At 37.9% G+C, this 21,841-nt stretch overlaps 3 protein-coding genes across 3 annotated transcripts; 1 reads left to right on the plus strand and 2 right to left on the minus strand.

Moving 5' to 3' along the window:
• The first annotated feature begins 10,631 nt into the window (after positions 1 to 10,631).
• On the plus strand, positions 10,632 to 10,961 carry LOC139188607 (uncharacterized). Its single transcript, XM_070806225.1, has one exon. The coding sequence runs from the start codon at positions 10,632 to 10,634 to the stop codon at positions 10,959 to 10,961; it is 330 nt and encodes a 109-aa protein (XP_070662326.1).
• A 4,475-nt stretch (positions 10,962 to 15,436) lies between these two features.
• On the minus strand, positions 15,437 to 15,862 carry LOC114827625 (uncharacterized). The gene has a single exon (XM_029109723.2). The coding sequence runs from the start codon at positions 15,860 to 15,862 to the stop codon at positions 15,437 to 15,439; it is 426 nt and encodes a 141-aa protein (XP_028965556.1).
• Positions 15,863 to 16,525: 663 nt separating this feature from the next.
• On the minus strand, positions 16,526 to 20,079 carry LOC114827624 (triosephosphate isomerase, chloroplastic-like). Its single transcript, XM_029109722.2, has 9 exons — positions 19,685 to 20,079; positions 19,357 to 19,383; positions 18,986 to 19,055; positions 18,505 to 18,628; positions 17,957 to 18,041; positions 17,704 to 17,836; positions 17,444 to 17,617; positions 17,017 to 17,099; positions 16,526 to 16,888 (listed from the first exon to the last, which is right to left on the minus strand). Exons 1-9 carry the CDS (start codon positions 19,898 to 19,900, stop codon positions 16,832 to 16,834), a joined length of 969 nt encoding a protein of 322 aa, XP_028965555.1. The 5' UTR covers positions 19,901 to 20,079; the 3' UTR covers positions 16,526 to 16,831.
• Between the last annotated feature and the right edge of the window lie 1,762 nt (positions 20,080 to 21,841).

The following is a 21,841-nucleotide window of genomic DNA, read 5'->3' on the forward strand; positions in this document are numbered from 1 at the left end:
GGAAATTTCCCCAAATGGAGAATAACTTTTATCCGGATTTTTAATTGTCTTTCTAATAATCTAATCTTTACTTCAGTCATTTGTTTTTTGTTTTTAACTACTGCGTAGGATTCTAATTTATGGAATTTGTTTCCTTAATACCCAGTTGGTTTAGTTTTTTTTGCTGCAAATGGAAATTTGAAGCTTAGAGCAACTGACCCTTGACCACAATGGTGAATAAGTTTCGAGTCCTTGCATAATGACGTGGATTTGAACTCTATCAATTGCTAATCTAACATCTATTCTAACAAAATCTATCATTTAAAAAAAAAAATTGAAGCTTAAAATGGAAAAAACTGAAAATTCCTATATGGATTATCTTCCTTTGTTTTAATAGTCATCGTAGACTTACCACAATGGCAACTAAGGAGATATGCCAGTTAATGAGTCGTGTATTTTATAGGTAATACTTGATGAGTACTCACTAATAAATAGTTACCTTATGATTTTGTCAAATAATATTTTAACAGATCTTTTATTGTTTTATACAATAATGGGCATATTATTAACTTTCCTTTGGTTTTAAAAATAAAAAAAATACGTGACCTTTTTTTATTGGGTCAAATCAGAAAGTAACTACATATAGTACTTATTCGTAAGTACCTAATTATTATTCATATTTTATGGATAATACTTAGGTTACTCACTAATATATATAAAGTAGAACTACTATCCTTGAGTATAATTTTTTTGGATTCCAATGTTCATCCATGTGTATGGATAAAGTGAGTATCCAAAATAGTGAAGCACTCAAAATATCATAAATTGCTCCTCTAGAATTTCAAAAATTACAATTAAAACATTTTAATTTTGAATGAATTTATAATTTAAAACTTTAGAAAAAAAAATAACCAAAAAACCCTTCACATTAGTGGGTGGTTTATGGTTGACTTCTAATTTAAATTTGAATAAATTTTGAATAAAAAAAAAACTTAAGTTTCCTTTTTCTTTTATTCTTTTTTTTGTAAAAAAAAAACAATAAAAAAACGTTAATTTAGCATACCAAGGACCACTGTTCTAAAAATCCTCTCCTAGCGCCGCCTAAGCGCTGGGCAGCTGGCCACCGTCCCGATTAATGCCTAGGCATTTGAAAATTAAGAAACGGCGTCTAGACCTGCTGAGGTGCCCGCCTAGACTGCCTAGGCACCCCTTAGCCCGCCCAGACGCGCCTAGGTTGCGACTCACTTAGACAGAAAATAGATAACTTTCATTTTGCATTTTATTTTTTTCAATAAATTTTAAGAGATTTGTTGAATACTTAAATGAGCACACATTATGTGCTTGTTCCCTATGTTTTCATTATGTTCCAATACTTCATAACATATATGTCATTCTATTTTGTAGTTTATGATGAGATTATATATATTTTAAGTATAAACAGACACTTATTTACACGAAATATAATGGATTTACTTAAATTCGCCTAGTCTACCTAGGAGCCCGCCTAGACCCCTCCTAGCCGCCTAGGCGCTAGGTCCCAACCCACCGCCCGACTAGCGTCTATTGTCTTTTAGAACCTTGCCAAGGCCAATTAAGTGTGTAACAAAAGGCTAGTGATACATCCTCAATGGGGCATATAATTAATGACACAAGGCATTTTCTCCGTTCAATCCCCCAAACAAGAGTTCTCCATACCAAAAGAGAGGCAATAAAGTGGCTCATCGATTGGCACGTTTGGGACTTTCAAGTGAGCAACGAAGAGTGTGGTTTGAAGAATCCCTTATATTATTATAGATCTCTTATGGAGAATAGTTTATATTTGTAACTAAGGTGCGGGACGCTATTTTCCCTTTGACCAAGTTGAAATTCTCGGAAAAGTTTTTATCGAGGCCCATTTTTTTACACCATATCCTCCATGTACTGTACAAATTTCAAATTCCTTTATAAATGAATATCGTACTTTGAACTCAAAAAAAAAAAAAAAAGACAAAAGAAAAAAAAAGAAAGGAGGATAATGAATAATTAAAACTAGTGAAACTCATTTGGCGAGCAAGCAATTGTTGGCATAAAAAATCAGACAGATCTTGACTTATGTGAGCATGTGATTTGCTCCAAGTGTTTCTTTTGGTTTTATTGCCAAAGAGAGGCTTGAGAGAAAATGTGAAAATATGCGTGCTATTGTTGAAGGCTCGAAAGACAGTGTTTGTGTAAGAATTTATAGATTTGCAGTGACCTTGACTTCTTAACCAAACTATTGGGCACTAAATGGGACGTTAGATGGGTTAGGTTCTTTTTTTGCCTCTGGGAACGAGAACTTTGGATTTTTTGTGTGTTATACTTGCCTAAAATGTAAATAGAAAAAAAGTTCTTTAGATATTGTAAACATGAAAATTCTGTAACGAATGAGACGAAAACACGTGTACAAAGTAGATATGTATTGATGAATTTGTAGGGTTACAATCTCTGTTTACAATTTTCCTCTGATTCAGTCTTCAAATTTGATGTAGATGCTTAGGTTGTTGATCCAAGGGTCGCGATGACTTGATCTCGGATGAACGATTGAACGATTGCTTCAAGTTTTGAGCTTGAAACAATGACTGGATAGTCTTCACCTTTAGGTTTGTGTATGACATGCGGCAAGGGTGATGTTGATGTGAGATTTTTTTTATTCAAGAGTTTTGGCAACTTGATCTTGAATCGAACGTCATTACAAGTTTTAAGCTTGCAACAAAGTCTTGAAGGAATCGGCACAAGTGCTTGTTGATTCTTCAAGGGAATGCTTCGGCTTTGGTTGAAAGAAAGCTTCGGCTTTGGTTGTACGTTCTTTGAAGAGAGCTTTGGCATCATATTAGTTTTCAAAGATTTGGCAGAAGTTCTCCTTTTGTGAGAATTTCAATGTAGATTTCTCGAAGCTTGCATTTGGATGGATTTGGCTTTGATTTGTGTCTTGATTCGTCCATGGGAGAATTTAGGCATATTTTGTGTCTTAATTTCAATCACTTTCCCTTGCTTGGCCGAAATCTATAGGGCTTTTTTGCCTATTTTGTGAGCAATCTTCAATTCTTGCTTGTTTTGTGAAGATGCTTTAGCTTTCTTTCTGGTTTTGGGAGCAATTTGGGCCCCTTGCCGATTTTAAGGAGATTTCTTCCTTTTGGCTGAATTTTGGGGAAGTTTTGAGCTTCCTTTGCTTGATTTATGCCACATGTCATTGATGACTTGTCCATTTATGATGAGTCATATGCCACGTGGAGCTTTGTGATGCATCATTTTCATGCAACGAAATTTACATGTCCACGATATAGTCCCTTGCAACTCTTATTTCCTAGATAAAAACCCACCTAATTCTAAACATCAAAATAAAATCCAAATTTGAAAAAGACTGCCAAATAGAAAAGTAATTGACCTATTATTACAAAATATTTATAACTTGTGCCCCAATATTCAAATCAAATCAATAAATATTATTACTTACCTTAATTATAATGAACAAATAATTATTGCACATACTATTACCAATAACATATATATACACACACACACACACACATAAATACATTCAAAAGTATATCATACTACTAAAAATTCAAATATATATATATATATGCACAGTACTAACATATATGTTAAAAAATTATTGTATGTAATTAGTTACCTATTTGTAAATTTATGATTAGCGAATAATATATTTTGTAGGTAAATTAATAGTATTTTGTAGGTAAATTAGTATTAAATAAAATAAGATTGCTTTATTATGTAGATAAATTATTTTGTGTCACAGCCCGTCCCGAGAAATATTTATCACTAATGTGAAAAGACTAGATTACCCTTGGACATTAAGAAGTGTGGTGTGTGATTTTTTTTGAAATGGAATTATTTGAATTTTTCCTAAGTTTTTGGAACCACTTAGGAATTAAGAAACTTTGGTTTTGATTGGGTGTTGACTAGTTGGACCACACATATCACTTCTCCTTTCTCTCTCTTCCCTCATGTGTTCTTTCTCTGTCCCTCGGACTCTCTCTATCTCTCTCTCTTCTCTTCCGTACAAACTCAAACCCAAAACCCATTGAATCGTGACGGATCGAGGACGTTGAAGGTACCATTGTGTTCCTTGCAAGCTCAGGAACACATCTAGACCATTTTCAAGTAAGGATAGCTTCGTTTTCACATCGAAACCATAACCCCGATTTGGGGTACTATTCATGAAAACGTTAAATCTCATGTTTTTGGAAATTTCAAGCTTGTAGGAAGCTTAGTGAGGTCCCAAGGAAGCTCGGAGTGCTTCGTTTGAAGGTTTTGGACGAAGTTTGGCCAGTTTTTCTTGGAATTCATTGGTGAGATCCCGTGACTTTTAGAGCTTTAAAATGGTATAACGTGATTGTAGATGTTCCTAGCTTCATTTTGGTACCAATTGCATGAAAAATGGTTGAGAAACGAAGGAGAATAGTGAGTTTGAAGTTTTGCCCAGTTTCCGGCGCCGACGACGGTCGCCGGAGCTGGAGGTAGAAGATGGGAGAATATTCCGTCAAACTTGACGAAATATTCTCACGCCGTCAGTCAAATATAACGGAATCTGTTAGGTTTAACGGAATATTCCCTAACGGTGGTTAGGGAATCCGTTAGGTTTGGGCAGCGCGTGAGGGCGCGTTTTGCCGTGCCCTTGACGGCGCGTCACGGCGCGTGGGAGGTCAAAAATAATTCTAAAAATATGGGAATGATCCTGAGGTTGTGTAGATCACTATGGTATATTCATATACCCAAATTGAGCAATGTATGAAAAGTTATTAGCTAGTTTGTATATGTGCTTTAAAATAACATTTTTATAGTTAATTCACATATAGGTGAGACTTATTCCAAGGACGAGCATATCCACATACGACTCGGGGGTTACGACCCGTCGACTTATCAGTGAGTGGGCTTTTGTTTTCAGTATATAATTATATACTTGATATATTTTCCAAAAATGTGTTTTAAATGAAAGTATGCTTTGAAATAATATGCCAAATGCCTTTATATTATGAATATGCATTTCATGGTTGCATATATATATATAATTGTGATGCTGTGGAGGCACAGGTAAGTACAGGTAAGTTATGTTTGGTCTAGGTGAACTACGAACGGCTTGATCCCTGTTTAGGGTATGTAGGCAGTCTAACGAGAGGTTAGGTGCAGTCATTCAATAAATGAGATGAACATGTTGATTTTCTATATGAGATATGATTGAGAAACGATGAGCTCATAAACCTGCACCCCTGATGATTACATTTTAGCAGAGAGAATTGGCACATGTTTGTATATTATGTCACCTCCTGCACCATATGCTCACAATGGATCCAATTTAGGTGCACAGTCTTGTCGTACAAACCACTATAAGTGGTTCCGACTCATAGGTGACTAACGTATTATCGCACAGCTAGCATTGAGAGAGTAGAATTGAGCATAATTATATTACACCCAACCTTGTCGTACAAACCCTTTTCAGTGGTTTTGACTTATGTGTAGTATATTGTCGTATAGGTCATAGTAGTGACTCCGGCTAGATTGAGTTTGAGCTATAAATTCAGCCGTACAGACTACCACAGGAGTTCCGACTAACATATTAAATTTCTATGAAATTATTCTTACCTGAATTGTTTACTCTATTATATCTTGGCATGGCATATATACTTATGAATATGATTATGTCAAGCATGAACTGAATTGATATGTTTTCAGATATATATGTATATGCTTACATCTTGATTCTGGGAAAATAATACATGTTTTACAGCGAAGGGTTAGTTATGTTAATAAATGAAATGGTTTTGTAAAACATTTGTTTTTGTCCACTCACGTTTTCTGTTTTGCGCCCCTCCAGGTTCTAAGTAAGATTGTTGTTGGTGGCTCGAGATCTGCGGCAGTTCTGACCTATTTGAATAATAGTGGGACATTCCTGGTACTGTGTGTGTAACGATGACTTGTTCTACTGGATTGCACCTAGAATTTATGCTCTGATTAGGAGTGTTACGGTTGTAACTAACTCCTATCACTTTCTGTTTAGTAGTGCACACTAGTAAATTTGGTTTTCAATTATTCGTGTATTTGCTATCTTTATCACTTTCGTACTGTGCACATGGTTACGTCACTCTCAGATGACGGCCAGCATGCCTTGACCTCGGTCAAGGTGTGTCAGTTTGGTATTAGAGCCTAGGTTTAGCAGTCCTGTATAATTCTTAAATGTTCTAATCCTTGTGATGTCTTATGTCAGAACTATGCCGCCTCGTAGAAAGCCCCGTCAACCAGCTGAATCTAGATTCCCCAATATTGCTTAATTAGGGGAAGCTATAGTTTCTGCTATTCAGACAACATTCCGTACTCCTCAAAGGACACCTCTTGAAACAGTTCATAACCTGAAATTGAATACCTTCATGGGAAATGAAGGTCATGAGGGGGCGGAAAAATGGTTGAATCATGTGGAGAAGACCTTTCAGGTGATGCAAAGTCAGGGGAATCTTCCTCCTGATAGGTGGGTCGAGGACTACCTGATTTTTGGGAGAACAGCCTGCATCTTGGTGGAGACAGGAGTCTTACGAGATGACCCCAAAAGAGATTATGGACTGGGGAGTGTTTAAGGAGCGGTTTCAGAAAAGGTTCATTCCTCCTGCATACATCGATCTTAAGAAACAGGAGTTTACTCATCTGAGGCGAGGAAAGATGTCTACTAATGAGTATTACAGGATGTTTACTGATCTATCTAAATATGATCCGGAAGTTGCTGCGAATCCAGTAGAGATGCTTCGCCGTTTCTGTTTGGGTACTAAGAAGAAATGGCGTTCCATAGCGACATCGACTCACTGTGCCTCTTACCAGAAGTTCTACGAGATTCTACTGAGGATTAAGGCCTCAGAGAACATGCCTAGTGAGAGTGAGGATAAGGGAAGAAAGAATGGGGGCCAGAGAAGAGATGACAAAGGAAAAGGGCAAGCATTTCAGGGACCCCGCAAGACCCATAACTTTAAGAGGAGTGGTGGCAGTTCCAGTTCTTCCAGCGGGGGATTGAGTACTAATATACAGAGGAGAGGGGGCAAGTTTACTGGGGTCCCTAGGTTCTAGAGGCAGAGAGATTTTGGTGGTTTAGGTGGATCTAGTGCTCCCTTATGCCTCAGGTGTAATAATCGGCAATTTGGGAGTGTAGGAGAGGCAGCAATGGATGTTATACTTGTGGACAGATGGTCATAGGGCTGCCCAATGCCTTCAGAGTCAGCAGAGACCCCAACAGCCTTCATTCCCACCACCTGCACCTACCCAGTACGCTTCAGGATCTGGTGGTTATACTCAGACGGGACGAGGAGGTGCCTATAACTACCAAGGTGATGCCGTTCCCTACACCTCAGGGCAACAGCAATATCAGTATTCTCAGGATCCTCAGTATCAGAGTGAGTACCCTCAGTACCAGGGAGGATTTATGTCTTATCAGCCTCATTCAACCAGAGGATCTCAGTGGTATCAAGGGGGACAGCCCCAGCAGGGAGAGATTGCTGCTAGTAGTACAGGATCTTCGAGGCAGTCGGGTCAGCAGAGGCAGGGACGTGGTATTCATGCCAATAGAGGTCACAGCGGACGATAGCAGAGTCAGGGGCGCATCCACAACATGTCACTACAAGATGCCCAGAATAACCCAGATTTAATCATGGGTACGTTAAATATTCTTGGTCATTTTGCTAGAGAGTTGATTGATTGTGATGTTACACATTCTGTTATTTCTCAGAAATTTGCTCAAGTGATGCAACCCCATCCTACACCTCTAGGATATGATTTAGAGTTTTCTATGCCTAGATGGGATAGATGTTTTGTAGATCGGGTATATCCAGGATGTCCAGTGATAGTAGAGGATGTTATCATGCTGGCTAATCTTATGTCGTTCGATATTATGGATTTTGATGTGATTTTGGGCACGGATTGGTCGCACTATAATCGTGCCAAGATAGATTGTTATGGAAAGACAGTCACATTTCATGGTCCTGGATTACCTGAAGTTACATTTGTAGGAGAGCCTAGTAGGGTGAGACATGGTATTATTTCAGCCATGAAAGCAAATAGAATGTTGTCGAATGGTTGTCATGGATATTTGGCTCATATGGTGTTAAATGATGATACTCCTAGTAGTGTGGAGGATGTTCGTGTGGTCAGACATTTTCCGGATGTATTTCCTCAGGATTTGCCTGGATTGCCGCCAGATAGAAATGTGGAGTTTGTTATTGATCTGCTTCCAGGTACGAATCCTATATCCTTAACTCCTTACAGAATAGCTCCTGCTGAATTAAAAGAACTGAAAGTACAGTTGCAAAAGTTAGTAGATAAAGGTTTTATTCAGCCGAGTACTTCACCTTGGGGAGCTCCAGTTTTATTTGTGAGGAAGAAAGATGGAACTTTGAGGTTGTGCATTGATTACAAGCAATTGAATCGGATAACCATTAAAAATCGTTATCCATTGCCTCGTATAGATGATTTGTTTGATCAGCTCAGGGGTGCCTGTGTATTTTCTAAGATTGACTTGAGGTCGGGTTACTACCAGTTAAAGATTAAAAATGAAGATGTCCCTAAAATCGCATTCAGGACTCGATATGGTCATTATGAGTTTCTTGTAATGCCATTCGGGTTAACTAATGCACCTGCAGCTTTTATGGATTTGATGAATCGAGTATTCCAGCCATATTTGGACAGGTTTGTTATTGTCTTCATTGACGATGTTCTGGTATACTAGCAAATGTGAATTCTGGTTGAATCAAGTGGCGTTTTTGGGACATGTCATTTCTGCTCAGGGCATTCAAGTGGATTCTCAGAAAGTGGCAGCTGTGGAGAATTGGGAACAACCTCGAACCGTCACCGAGGTACGGAGTTTTCTTGGCTTAGCAGGGTATTATAGACGGTTCGTTAAGGATTTTTCAGTGATTGCTTTGCCACTGATGAGGTTGACTCGAAAGGATGTTAAGTTCGAGTGGGATAATAAATGTGAGCAAATTTTCCAGCAGCTGAAGTACTACCTCACTCATGCACATGTTCTAGCACTTCCAGATGATAGCGGTAATTATGAGGTCTATAGTGATGCTTCTCTGAATGGTTTGGGTTATGTATTGATGCAACATGGTAGGGTAATTGCTTATGCTTCGAGACAGTTGAAACCTCATGAGAAGAATTACCCTACGCTTGATTTGGAGTTAGCAGCTATTATCTTTGCCTTGAAGATTTGGAGACATTATCTTTATGGTGAGAAATGTAAGATCTTCACAGATCATAAGAATCTCCAGTATCTGTTTACTTAGAGAGATCTTAATCTTTGTCAGCGGAGGTGGATTGAGTTACTTAGTGACTATGATTGCACGATTAAGTACCATCCTGGTCGTGCAAATGCAGTGGCTGATGCACTTAGCAGGAAGACTCCAGTCAAACTTAATGCCATCTATGATTGTCATGTTCCTCTTCTAGCAAAGTTGAGATTCACTAGAGTGGAGTTAGGAGTAGAAAATCGAGAAGAAGCCTTGCTTGCTAATTTCCAAGTTCTGCCAACTTTAATTGGTCGAGTGCTTGAGGCTCAGATGATTGATGAGGAGACTCAAGAAATAATTCAAGCAAGACATCAAGGAAAAAAGAAAGATTTTAAGATTTGAGAAACTGATGGTATGCTTATGCAGGAAAGCAGAATGTATGTGCCGAATAATGCAAAGTTAAAGAAAAAAACTTTGGATGAAGCACATATTTCGGCATATGCGATGCATGTAGGAGGCTCTAAGATGTATCATACCATTAGACCATTTTATTATTGGCCGGGTATGAAGAGAGAAATTGTCGAATATGTGAGTAGGTGTGCCATCTGCCAACAGGTTAAAGCTGAAAGGAAGAAGTCGTTTGGGTTGATGCAGCCACTTCCCAGTCCACAATGGAAATGGTAAAATATTATTATGGATTTTGTGTACAAGCTTCCTCGCACACATAATGGTTATGACGGTATTTGGGTGGTAGTTGATTGGCTTACGAAGTTAGCGCATTTTATTCCAGTGAGGGAGAAGTATTGGTTAAGCCGATTAGCTAAGTTATTTATTTCACAGATTGTGAAGTACCATGGTGTGCCAGTTAATATTATCTCGGTTCGAAATCCCAGATTTACTTCTAAGTTCTGGAAAGCATTCCAGGAAGCTCTTGGTACGAGATTGTTTTATAGTACTGCATATCATCCTCAGACAGATGGACAATCTGAGAGGACCATTTAGACATTAGAGGATATGTTGAGATCTTCAGTACTGCAGTTTGGAAATAGTTGGCATGATTGCTTGGATTTGATGGAGTTCGCCTACAACAACAGTTATCATTTGAGCATTGGTATGGCATCATTTGAGGCACTTTATGGGAAATCTTGTCGTATGCCTCTATGTTGGTCAGAGGTTGGCGAGAGAGTTTTAGTGGGCCCTGAGATTGTGGATGTGACTACTCAAAATGTTAAGGTAATTAAGTCTAACCTGAAAGCGGCCCAAGATCGACAATAGAGCTTAGCAGACAAGCATGCCACGAATCGGAAGTATGATGTAGGTGATTGGGTGTTTCTGAAGCTATCACTTTGGAAAGGTGTTGTACGATTTGGAAGGAAAGGAAAGTTGAGTCCTAGGTACATTAGACCATATATGATCACCGAGCAAGTCGGCGAGGTTGCTTACAGGCTTGAGTTGCCTCCAGAGTTGTCCAAGGTACACGATGTATTTCATGTTTCGATGCTTCGACATTATGTTTCAGATCCCTCACCTGTAATTCCTTCTCAACCTTTGGAAATTAATCCGGATTTGACTTATGATGAGGAACCAGTGACTCTATTGGATTGGAAGGATAAAGAACTGAGGAACAAGACAGTTCGTCTGGTTAAAGTGTTATGGAGAAATCATTCAGTAGAAGAAGCTACTTGGGAGACAGAGGATCGGATGAGAGAGATGTATCCACGCTTGTTTTATGATTATTAGTGGATGGATGTATTGGTTATATGTAATTTCGAGGACGAAATTTTCTAGGTTTGGGAGATTGTCACAGTTCGTCCCGAGAAATATTTATCGCTAATGTGAAAAGACTAGATTACCCTTGGACATTAAGAAGTGTGGTGTGTGATTTGTTTTGAAATGGAATTATTTGAATTTTTCCTAAGTTTTTGGAACCACTTAGGAACTAAGAAACTTTGGTTTTGATTGGGTGTTGACTAGTTGGACCACACATATCACTTCTCCTTTCTCTTTCTTCCCTTATGTGTTCTCTCTCTGTCCCTCGGACTCTCTCTATCTCTCTCTCTTCTCTTCCGTACGAACTCAAACCCAAAACCCGTTGAATCGTGACGGATCGAGGACGTTGAAGGTACCATTGTGTTCCTTGCAAGCTTAGGAACACATCTAGACCATTTTCAGGTAAGGATAGCTTCGTTTTCACGTTGAAACCATAACCCCGATTTGGGGTACTATTCATGCAAACGTTAAATCTCATGTTTTTTGAAATTTCAAGCTTGTAGGAAGCTTAATGAGGTCTCAAGGAAGCTCGGAGTGCTTCGTTTGAAGGTTTTGGACGTCGGGATCGTGTGGACGAAGTTTGGCCGGTTTTTCTTAGAATTCACCGGTGAGATCCCATGACTTTTAGAGCTTTAAAATGGTATAACGTAATTGTAGATGTTCCTAGCTTCATTTTGGTACCAATTGCATGAAAAATGGTTGAGAAACGAAGGAGAATAGTGAGTTTGAAGTTTTGCCCAATTTCCGGCGCCGACAACGGTCGCCGGAGCTGGAGGTAGGAGATGGGAGAATATTTCGTCAAGTTTGACGGAATATTCTCACGCTGTCAGTCAAATATAACAGAATCTGTTAGGTTTAACGGAATATTCCCTAACGGTGGTTAGGGAATCTGTCAGGTTTGGGCTGCGCGTGGGGGCGCGTTTTGCCGTGCCCTTGAGGGCGCGTGGGAGGTCAAAAATAATTCTAAAAATATGGGAATGATTATGAGGTTGTGTAGATCACTGTGGTATATTCATATACCCAAATTGAGCAATGTATGAGAAGTTATTAGCTAGTTTGTATATGTGCTTTAAAATAACGTTTTTATAGTTAATTCGCATATAGGTGAGACTTATTCCAAGGACGAGCGTATCCACGAATGATTCGGGGGTTACGACCCGTCGACTTATCAGTGAGTGGGCTTTTGTTTTCAGTATATAATTATATACTTGATAAATTTCCCAGAAATGTGTTTTAAATGAAAGTATGCTTTGAAATAATATGCCAAATGCCTTTATATTCTGAATATGCATTTCATGGTTGCATATATATATATATAATTGTGGTGCTGTGGAGGCACAGGTAAGTATAGGTAAGTTATGTTTGGTCTAGGTGAACTACGAACGGCTTGATCCCTGTTTAGGGTACGTAGGCAGTCTAACGAGAGGTTAGGTGCAGTCATTCAATAAATGAGATGAACATGTTGATTTTCTATATGAGATATGATTGAGAAACGATGAGCTCATAAACCTGCACCCCGGGTGATTGCGATTTAGCCAGAGAGAATTGGCACAGGTCTGTATATTATGTCACATTCCGCACCATATGCTCACATTGGATCCAATTTAGGTGCACAGTCTTGTCGTACAGACCACTATAAGTGGTTCCAACTCGTAGGTGACTAACGTATTATCGCACAGCTAGCATTGAGAGAGTGGAATTGAGCATAATTATATTACACCCAACCTTGTCGTACAGACCCTTTTCAGTGGTTCCGACTTATGTGCAGTATATTGCCGTATAGGTCATAGTTGTGACTCCAGCTAGATTGAGTTTGAGCTATGAATTCAACCGTACAGACTACCACAGGAGTTCCGGCTAACATATTACATTTCTATGAAATTATTCTTACCTGAATTGTTTACTCTATTATATCTTGGCATGGCATATATACTTATGAATATGATTATGTGAAGCATGAACTGAACTGATATGTTTTCAGATATATGTGTATATGCTTACATCTTGATTCTAGGAAAATAATACATGTTTTACAGCGAGGGGTTAGTTATGTTAATAAATGAAATGGTTTTGTAATTTGTTTTTGCCCACTCACGTTTTCTGTTTTGCGCCCCTCCAGGTTCTAAGTAAGATTGTTGTTGGTGGCTCGAGATCTGCGGCAGTTCTGACCTATTTGAATAATAGTGGGACATTCCTGGTACTGTGTAACGAGTACTTGTCCTACTGGATTGGACCTAGAATTTATGCTCTGATTAGGGGTGTTACGGTTGTAACTAACTCTTATCACTTTCTGTTTAGTAGTGCACACTAGTAAATTTGGTTTTCAACTATTCGTGTATTTGCTATCTTTATCGCTTCCGTACTGTGCACATGGTTACGTCACTCTCACATGACGGCCAGCATGCCTTGACCTCGGTCAGGGTGTGTCATTTTGCATATGTTGGAGTTTGTTTATAATGTCGGTAAATTATTTATCATGTATTTTGCATAGATAGGGTAAATTATTTTGAGCAATCTAACATTTTAAAATTTTAATAGTCGGTGCACTATTTGAATCAAATAACATTTTTTTAGGTAAATTATTTTGCATGCAATTTTACATATATTAGTCATTTTTTATATATATGTGTGTGAAATAATTTACCTACATTAATATGTAAAATATAATTTTAGTGACTTAATTAAGCATGTCAATATATTAGACATGTTATATTGTTATTATATATTAGACAATGAATTTATAACAAATTTTTTTTTAGTAAAATTATTAATTCTCCCTTATAATTCGCATGGCATTAATTGTGTACATCAAATATTCAAATAGGAGTATTTTAGGCATTCAGAAAATTTTAAATGTGTTAAGTCAAACATAATTAATGAATTTTCTGATGTGGAATCTAGTAAATGTGTTTTATTTATGTAAAAAACTTATGTCGGATTTTATGTGAAGAAAATTAAATTTTAGGGGCTAAAGTTATATTTTCAGTAGAAAAATGACTTTAATCACTCCATAATTGAAACAGAACTACTATTATTGAAAAGAAATGTGTGGGCTAGGACCCAACCAACATAAGTAAAACTGAAAATGAATTACACTTAATGTGAGAGAAAACAACAAATTAGCAAGATTCAAGCCATGTAAGGCAGGCTAATGCAGAAAGAAGAAACCAACTATACATAATGTTGGGCAGAGTCAAGTAAGAGATATTGGGCCTCAAAGAGCTGAGCGTAAGGTTGGAGCTAGGATTCAAAGTCCCCCCGTGGGGAGCAAATCATTTAACTTCTAAAATATTGAACAAAATGAAAATATGAAAAAACTTATTATATTTGTTGTAAATAGTGTTACTTTAGGAATGTGATTAGGGCTGATTTCAGTTCGGGGATCGAATCAAAAGCCCAAGCCCGAACTCGAAAGAATCGGCTACCAAATTCCTATGAGTAACTAAACTCTTTTCTAGGGATAGGATGATGCCCAAGCATGAATACTTATGGTTTTTATTGACTATTTGATGGATATTTAGTTTTTATCGGATGAATTCTTATTCATTATAAGAATTGAATGCTTTATGTTTAAGTTCTCTGACTGGTCACCTTAGGGCTTTGCATATATTTGAAGATGAATTTGAGGTGTAACTATAGTTATGATTTGAATTAGATTCTTGTGAATAAGGTTTGTGAATTACATAGATGTTGTAACAAGATTTATGATTTGCATGATTTTCTCGTTCTCTTGTATGTAATGAGTTCTACATGTTAAATTTATACCTTAACTGGATAGATTGCATGTTCGAATATATGACATTTGCCCTAACCAAAGAGAATTATATAGTTAAGGATAACTATGGCCTATAGTGCCTTAATCGGACTTAGATACGGAAAATTGTCATTTAAGAGATTAAATATTCCGTTGAAAGCATTGAAACCTAAACCAGAGTGTTTGTGGTTGATTATGAATTCCTAGACTTTTATTCCTTGCCTTAAAACCTAACGTTTTCTTCTTTTTATTCTCTATTTTTGCTTTTTTTTTTCTTTTTAATTTGCTTATAAAACCATCGCGACAAACTCTTCACAACTTGAATTGAATTGTTAAAGATTGAAAATAGTTTATTTTTTGCGTTTTATATTTTTGAAATTTTGTGTTTTTAAATAATTAGATCTGGTTTAGTTTATCAATTGGAGATTGAATTAGAATTTTCGTTAAAATGATACTTGGAGTTGCGAAACACTATACCATGACTATCTTGTGCACTTGCGTTTAAACCAAAATCGCATAAGACACAATTGTTGATACTTTTGCCATACTGTGTGCATTTACGTTAAAAGGAAAAAAATAAAACAAAAAAGAATGATGCTTCACAGCCAAGACGGATGGTAAAAGCTAAAATGCACGGGCATTTGTTTATCCAATTCCAACCCATTACATCTTAAGTTAACAAACGATATAATCAATCCGACCTCCCACCAAACCACTTGGAATGAAACGACGATTGGTAAGATACCAACACCAGAAGCAGCACCAACAAGACAGCAACACCCCACGGCGAGCTTGAACCGCCGCCAACTCGGTGAACCGACTCGTGCTCCCGACGCCGGACCCCGAAGTTGAACCATCCACTAGAAGAAATCGAAGAATACGAAGCTACCAAAAATACCAACAAAATAGGCAACGATATTAGGAAGATCTGGAAGTTGATGGCTGTGTGTTGCATTTGGGACTTGTAGTCAGTGTACTGAGAGAGCCATAACAAAGCAATGACAATGGCAAAGATGGTGAGTAAATGTGGGGGAGGTGCAGAGATTGAGGTTAGGGTTTGGCCAGTCCAACTTTGCTTCAGCTGTGGGCGCCTCCTCTTAGGGTAGAACCACTCCATATTTGTCTTCTCAGGTGCCCTTGCACGCTAGGCTTCGTGTATATATAAGAAGTAAATGGGGTAGTGTGGGTTGTTTAGCTTGAGTTATACAGTATGTTGTGGCTTTGGCATATATGCTTTGAGTGTATGCTTTATTTCTGACAAACTTTTACTTTGAACAAATGCTCTCTCTAGATGATTTGATTGCAAATTGGTTTCTTAATCAAGGATGAATCCGTGCAAGTAATTGTCACTAATCATGTGATAGATTTGATACCTAATTGGTTTAGATGTCCACTGTTTTGTTTGACAAACAACAGGACGATATTCTATCATTGTGGGGGATCGAACTTAAGTGCAGAGTCAACGCTGCTTTAGTCAACTTAATTAAGCTCATGTTTAAGCTCATGTTTGTAGATGTCATTAGTTGCTCTTATATTGAGAAATTTTCGGTGTCTCACGTCACCGCATAATTTTCAGTGCGACTCGCGTCGCCGTACGATGTTCACCAATCTAGTCTTCTGTTATAACACAAATATCTATTTTTCATTACCAGACCCTACGTCCACAAAATATCAATCATTTTTTAGCTTGAAATTTGTCAAAGAAATTATTTGTTTTACAATATTCATTTACCATATTACTTACGTGAGATGAGAAATGAGATTAGGGCAGGAAAGAGAAGACCCCAAAATGTGGATTTAATTATGAAAGGACCATTTTGTTCAAAATGTTCGTGCCACAGAAAATAAAATGACCTGTATTTGCTCTCTAATGTCCACCAGACAATAAGTGGCCCATGGAAAATGGATAGAAGATATTTTTCCATCTTTATGAAGGGGGGAAAACTTCCAAAACGACCCGAAAAAAAATGAGAAAAAGAAAAATGAAATTTCCTTATGATAAACTAGCTCATACATTTGTTACAACATGCTTCGATCTCAAGGTACCTTCGCATCGGCCCTTTATTTGATCTTGGAACCACCATAATCAAGCAGCAACTTTCTTGGCTGTCACAGAGTTGACGATAGTAGCGAATTCAGGACCCTAGATGAAGAAAACTCAACTTGTTAGTACCAACTACAATGGAAAACAAACAGAAATGGTTCTAAACCACATAATGCTTTAACGGTTTTATGTTCGAAATATCAAGGCAAATAATTGCAGTAGCATACCTTTAAGGATGCACCGCCAACAAGAAAACCATCAATATCTTCCTTCTTCGCGAGCTCAGCAGAATTGCCTCCATTTACAGACCCTGTTATCATATCCAGATTTAGTTTAATTTACTACAACACTTGGATATTCATTCAGAGCCAAGACGAGAATATCCCAACCAGCTGACTGACGAGCAGAATCATTATGTCCACATGTTTTGATACTTACCACAAGGACCCGTTTGAATGTTTCCTAAATTTCTTACATCTTACAGTTAAATCCATAGATGATGCCCTTATAGCCAAGCCAAAGATCACAAATATTCAGAGTCTATAGTCACATATTTACATGACCTGGCCCCTCTTGAACTACATTCGGAAATCTTCAGAGTTAACATTTTTAATAAACGGACAATCAATCAGAAAGTTGCAGGAAAAAAGTTACCTCCATAAATAATTCTTGTTTTAGATGCAACTTCTGCTGACACGTTCTGTTTCAGCCAATCGCGAACAGCTACATGTACTTCCTGAGCTTGTTCTGGACTGGCCACCTTACCAGTCCCAATGGCCCATACAGGCTCATAAGCAACAACTATTTTATCCCAGCTTGGTACTGCGTCTGTGCACAGCAGACATATTAGTGTTATACAAAGGATAAGCTATTCATCTTGACTGCAGAATCATTAAAAAGAAGAGTGAAGTTACCAGCAAAAGCCTTCAGTTGCTGAAAGCAGACGTCAAAAGTTTTACCCGCTTCCCTTTCTTCTAGCTTCTCACCGATGCAAGCAATTACTCCAAGGCCCTCACTCAAGGCATAGGCAGCTTTTTTTCCTATAAACTGTAGTTAAACAATTTCAGTTACATTTTGAGTAATTACAGTAGATCAGAAAGTTCATTAATTTTTTTATTCAGGACACCTCCATAAAAGTTTAAACAATAGGTTTGGGCAAGCATTCACCTGATCGTCTTCACCAATCACATGTCTCCGTTCTGAGTGCCCAAGAATAACCCATGTGGCTCCAATATCCTTCAGTTGTTCCACACTGCAAAACCGAAAAGGGTATTTATAGTAATCATGTAAATTCATTAAAGTGAAAGCACGGACAAAAGTGTGCAAATGCATTCATAAGAGAACTCAAAACTTATATATACTACTGCTAGAAGACTTGGATGTTTAAGTCACAATCTTGAAAGGACCACTGACTTCCCTTGAAGTACAAGGACTTAATAACTTTTTTTAATTGAATTCAAATTCAAACAGGACTGGTATAATGTTTAATTGCATTCTATCGAGAAACAGTCTTCCCGACATAATAGTAGAAGAGCTTCGGAGGGGGGCGGAAAAGAAACAGAAACGATGAAACCACTACCCACCAAGTTTAAAATGTCATAACGAGAATGGTCTCCAATCACACAACCAAATATTAATTTCCAATTGCAAAATAAAATTATATGTATATGTGAAGAACAAACTACTACGGAATTTAACAAGGAACAGAAACTAACCTGATTTCTCCCGTGAAGGCCCCACCTTTTCCAACCCAAGAATTTTGACCAGATAATTCAATACAATCTGTTAATGAGCTCTTCACCTGATCTAAGTAAAGAAATGGTGGTGCTACAACAACATCTGTGTACATATTATAAGAAAACTAAAAGTTACAAACATTACAAACTTATAATCTGAAATGAGATTGATACAAACTGACTTTTACATGCAAAGTAACATGTTGGAATTGCCACCCTACATCTATGAACAACACATTTTGGCTCGTTATATATAGTTCCAAGTACCTAAGCTACAATTATATCGCTGCCTTATCTTCTAAAGTAACTTACTTTTCACTTCCATTCATGCAGAGTTATCTTCCCACCCGGACTTTGGTCATTCATCATGTATATGTAGTGACAGGAGTAAAGCAATATTTTAAATCTACTGCAAACTGAAAGATTTATATAAGGAAGATCAAACAGAACATTATCTCACCAACATCCGCTTCCAATTTTGCGCTGTTCAAGTCAGCGACTAGCTTTCTTATGGAGTCTTTTGTGCCATTCTAAAATGAAACAGCAAAAAAGATGAAAATGTCAAAAGACGAATTGAACCATACTAAAAGGGTTTGAAACTTGAATTCCTATACATCTTCAACATCCAACAAAAGAGGCTAAGAAAATAGATTAAACAAATTTTACAAAACAAGTTAGTTATGTATCATTGAAATTAACAATTAAAATACTGGGGCAGCGTTATCGATTGACAGATGGTAGTTTTTTACAGATGCTATCAAGGAATCATGCAAAGAACAAAAACAAAGGTAATGCAAAGCAAATAGAAAATGCAGGAACAGGAGTACTTACACACTTCCAGTTTCCACCAACAAAAAACTGCAAGCAAAATCAAAGATACAAACATTTAGAAAAAATCCGAAAACGATAATCTATAGCATTTCAGAATCCACAAATATGAATAAATTATGAGTACATCTGTGAAAATTCCAGATATTTATAGTGAAGGACAGCTGTATTCTTAGAATAAGGACTAAAATGTACAACATTTCTACAAAAAATCAGCCAAAAATAAGAAATTTCTATCGACTAAGATCGAAGATCCTTCCTTTCAATTCCACATTTTCTCGGAAACCAAACAAAACACAAGGAAACTCGGATAATGAAATCAATTATATACCTTTCCGGTGCCGGCCATGGCGACGACGCCTCTGGAGGCCTTGCGAGAGGAGGAGGAGAGGCGGAGGAGGGAGTGAAGGTGCCGGAAGAGGGATTGGGTGGCGGAGAGAGAGTGAGAGAATTCGAGTTTGCAGCACGACGGACGGAGGCCGGAGTAAGAGGAGAGGGATTTAGGGCCGGAGAGTTGGGAGGCGAGAGATGTGGAGGCCACCGCCATGGATGCTGACTCAGTGAGTTGGGAGCTTCCGAGCTTAGGGTGTTTTGCTTGTTTTTTTTTTTTTTTTTGGTTTTTTTGGGTAAATGGGTGTTTTGCTTGTTTGGTGCGAGCGAGGTAGTGAGTCAGTGAGCGAGAGAAAGCCTCGCCGCCTGTGGTTGTTAGGTTTTATGGTGACCAGAAAGGGTTGTCAGGATAGGAGCGTTCACGCGGTTGATAGAACGTCAATGCACGCGACCTCATTTTTTTATTTTTATTTTTGGATAATCTCGTTTTACTACCTTAGGCCGTCTCTATCCGAGTGAGGGCCAGATGACTCGTTTTAGTCCTCTGATCCACCAAAAAATTTAAATGAACAGTGCATGGTCATATTTCTTACCGTCTCCAACCGAGGGCCAAGTCAAACATAGTCCTGTCACAAAAATCATCTCCAACCGAGAGTCAAACATAATTTATTATTTTAATTGAATTACTTTGGTTACTTAAATTAAATTTTCTCAATAATTTTATGTTATGATTGTCAATAATTTTCATGTTGTTAAATGTTTTTAAAAATGTTGTTTAAGTTTCATTTGTTAAATTTTTTGGTTAATCTCAATTTACTACCCTGAAGTTTCGTGCTTTTCAACATTTGGTACATAAAATTTTTTTCATCCCAGAGTCATACCTCAATTCTTAATTTTGGGATAGTTTCATACATCTGTTAAGTTTTCAGTTAGAACTTCTGTTAACTGATAACGTGGCGCCCACTTGAACAATAACGGAGCGCCACGTGTCAATATAAGACCACTTCAATATTAAAAAATACAAAAAAAGCCACCCGTCTTCTACCTCCCCCCACCCCTCCCTTCCTTCTTCCCTTTACAACCCGCACCCATTTTCTCTTTTCTCTCTTCTGCACCTGCAACACCCTTTTCGGCTCCCCAGTTTCTCTCCCCCATTTTTATCCCCCCTTCTCCACAACCACCACCTCCTTAACGATTCATCTCCTAACCCCCACCCTCCTTTTCCTCCTCCTTATCCTACACCCTAACCCAAACCCCCACACCCTTCCCTCCATTCTCTCCATTCCTCCTTATCCTACGTTCTCAAATAACAAATATATCCTCGCGAGCACAATCTTTCTCGGTTTGAATTGAAACCCCTAAAACCACTCTTGCTTAAACCCTAACAAGAAACTCATTCTCCCCTTGCGCACACCACTGAGCTACCCTGCCAGCATCTTTAGAACTTGATCTGATAAAAAAAAACCCTCCCATCTTCTCGCACTCTCCTGCGTCTCTCTGCATCTCTCTCATCGGATCTCAGGTAACGATTTGATTTTACATTTTGATTTTCTCCCTCGTAATTTTTTGCTTTGATGGGTGGTTTAAATTTTCAATTTCTTCAATGGAAGACGAAGGCATTTTAGTATCAGTACAATTGTTTGGGCTTTTGTTTGAATTTCTACCCAAACATGGAAGGGGTGTGGGTTGCAGAGAGGGAAGAAGGAAGGGAGGGGGCACGTGGGCGCCACATCATTAATTAACAGAATTTCTAACAGAAAATTAAACGGATGTATGAAATTGTCCCAAAATTAAAACTTGAGGTATGAGTCTGAGATAAAAAAACTTCATGTACAAAATGTTGAAAACCATGAAACTTCAAGGTAGTAAACTGAGATTAACTCTAAATTTTTTTTATGTTGTTTAATGTTATTTAACCTTGTTTCATGTTACTTAATGTAAAAAAAAAATATCAAATATGATGTCAGCATGTGGCCTGGCTAGGGGTTGGCTGACTGACTCATTTGGGCTGCTTGGTTGGCCTTGTGGCCTTTTTTTGTCCAGTGGGGTCCACGAGCCATTTGGCCTGACCCTCGGTTGAAAACGATTTTCAGGCTATTTTTAGCCATTTGGCCCTCTGGACCTTTCGGTTGGAAATGGTCTTACCTTCAAGTTTATC

The sequence above is a fragment of the Malus domestica genome, chromosome 10 (assembly GCF_042453785.1).
Source record: "Malus domestica chromosome 10, GDT2T_hap1".
Classification (NCBI taxonomy): Eukaryota; Viridiplantae; Streptophyta; class Magnoliopsida; order Rosales; family Rosaceae; genus Malus; species Malus domestica.

What these genes read in the sequence shown, in the direction of transcription:
- LOC139188607 (XM_070806225.1), top strand. Translation starts at nt 10,632, where the DNA reads ATGATCACCGAGCAAGTCGGCGAGGTTGCTTACAGGCTTGAGTTGCCT.
- LOC114827625 (XM_029109723.2), bottom strand. Translation starts at nt 15,862, where the DNA reads ATGGAGTGGTTCTACCCTAAGAGGAGGCGCCCACAGCTGAAGCAAAGT.
- LOC114827624 (XM_029109722.2), bottom strand. Translation starts at nt 19,900, where the DNA reads ATGGCGGTGGCCTCCACATCTCTCGCCTCCCAACTCTCCGGCCCTAAA. An exon ending in GCCTTCACGGGAGAAATCAG is followed by an intron (nt 18,042 to 18,504) that starts GTTAGTTTCTGT and finishes TCGGTTTTGCAG; the next exon opens with TGTGGAACAACTGAAGGATA. An exon ending in TTGGCGGTGCATCCTTAAAG is followed by an intron (nt 16,889 to 17,016) that starts GTATGCTACTGC and finishes TTCTTCATCTAG; the next exon opens with GGTCCTGAATTCGCTACTAT.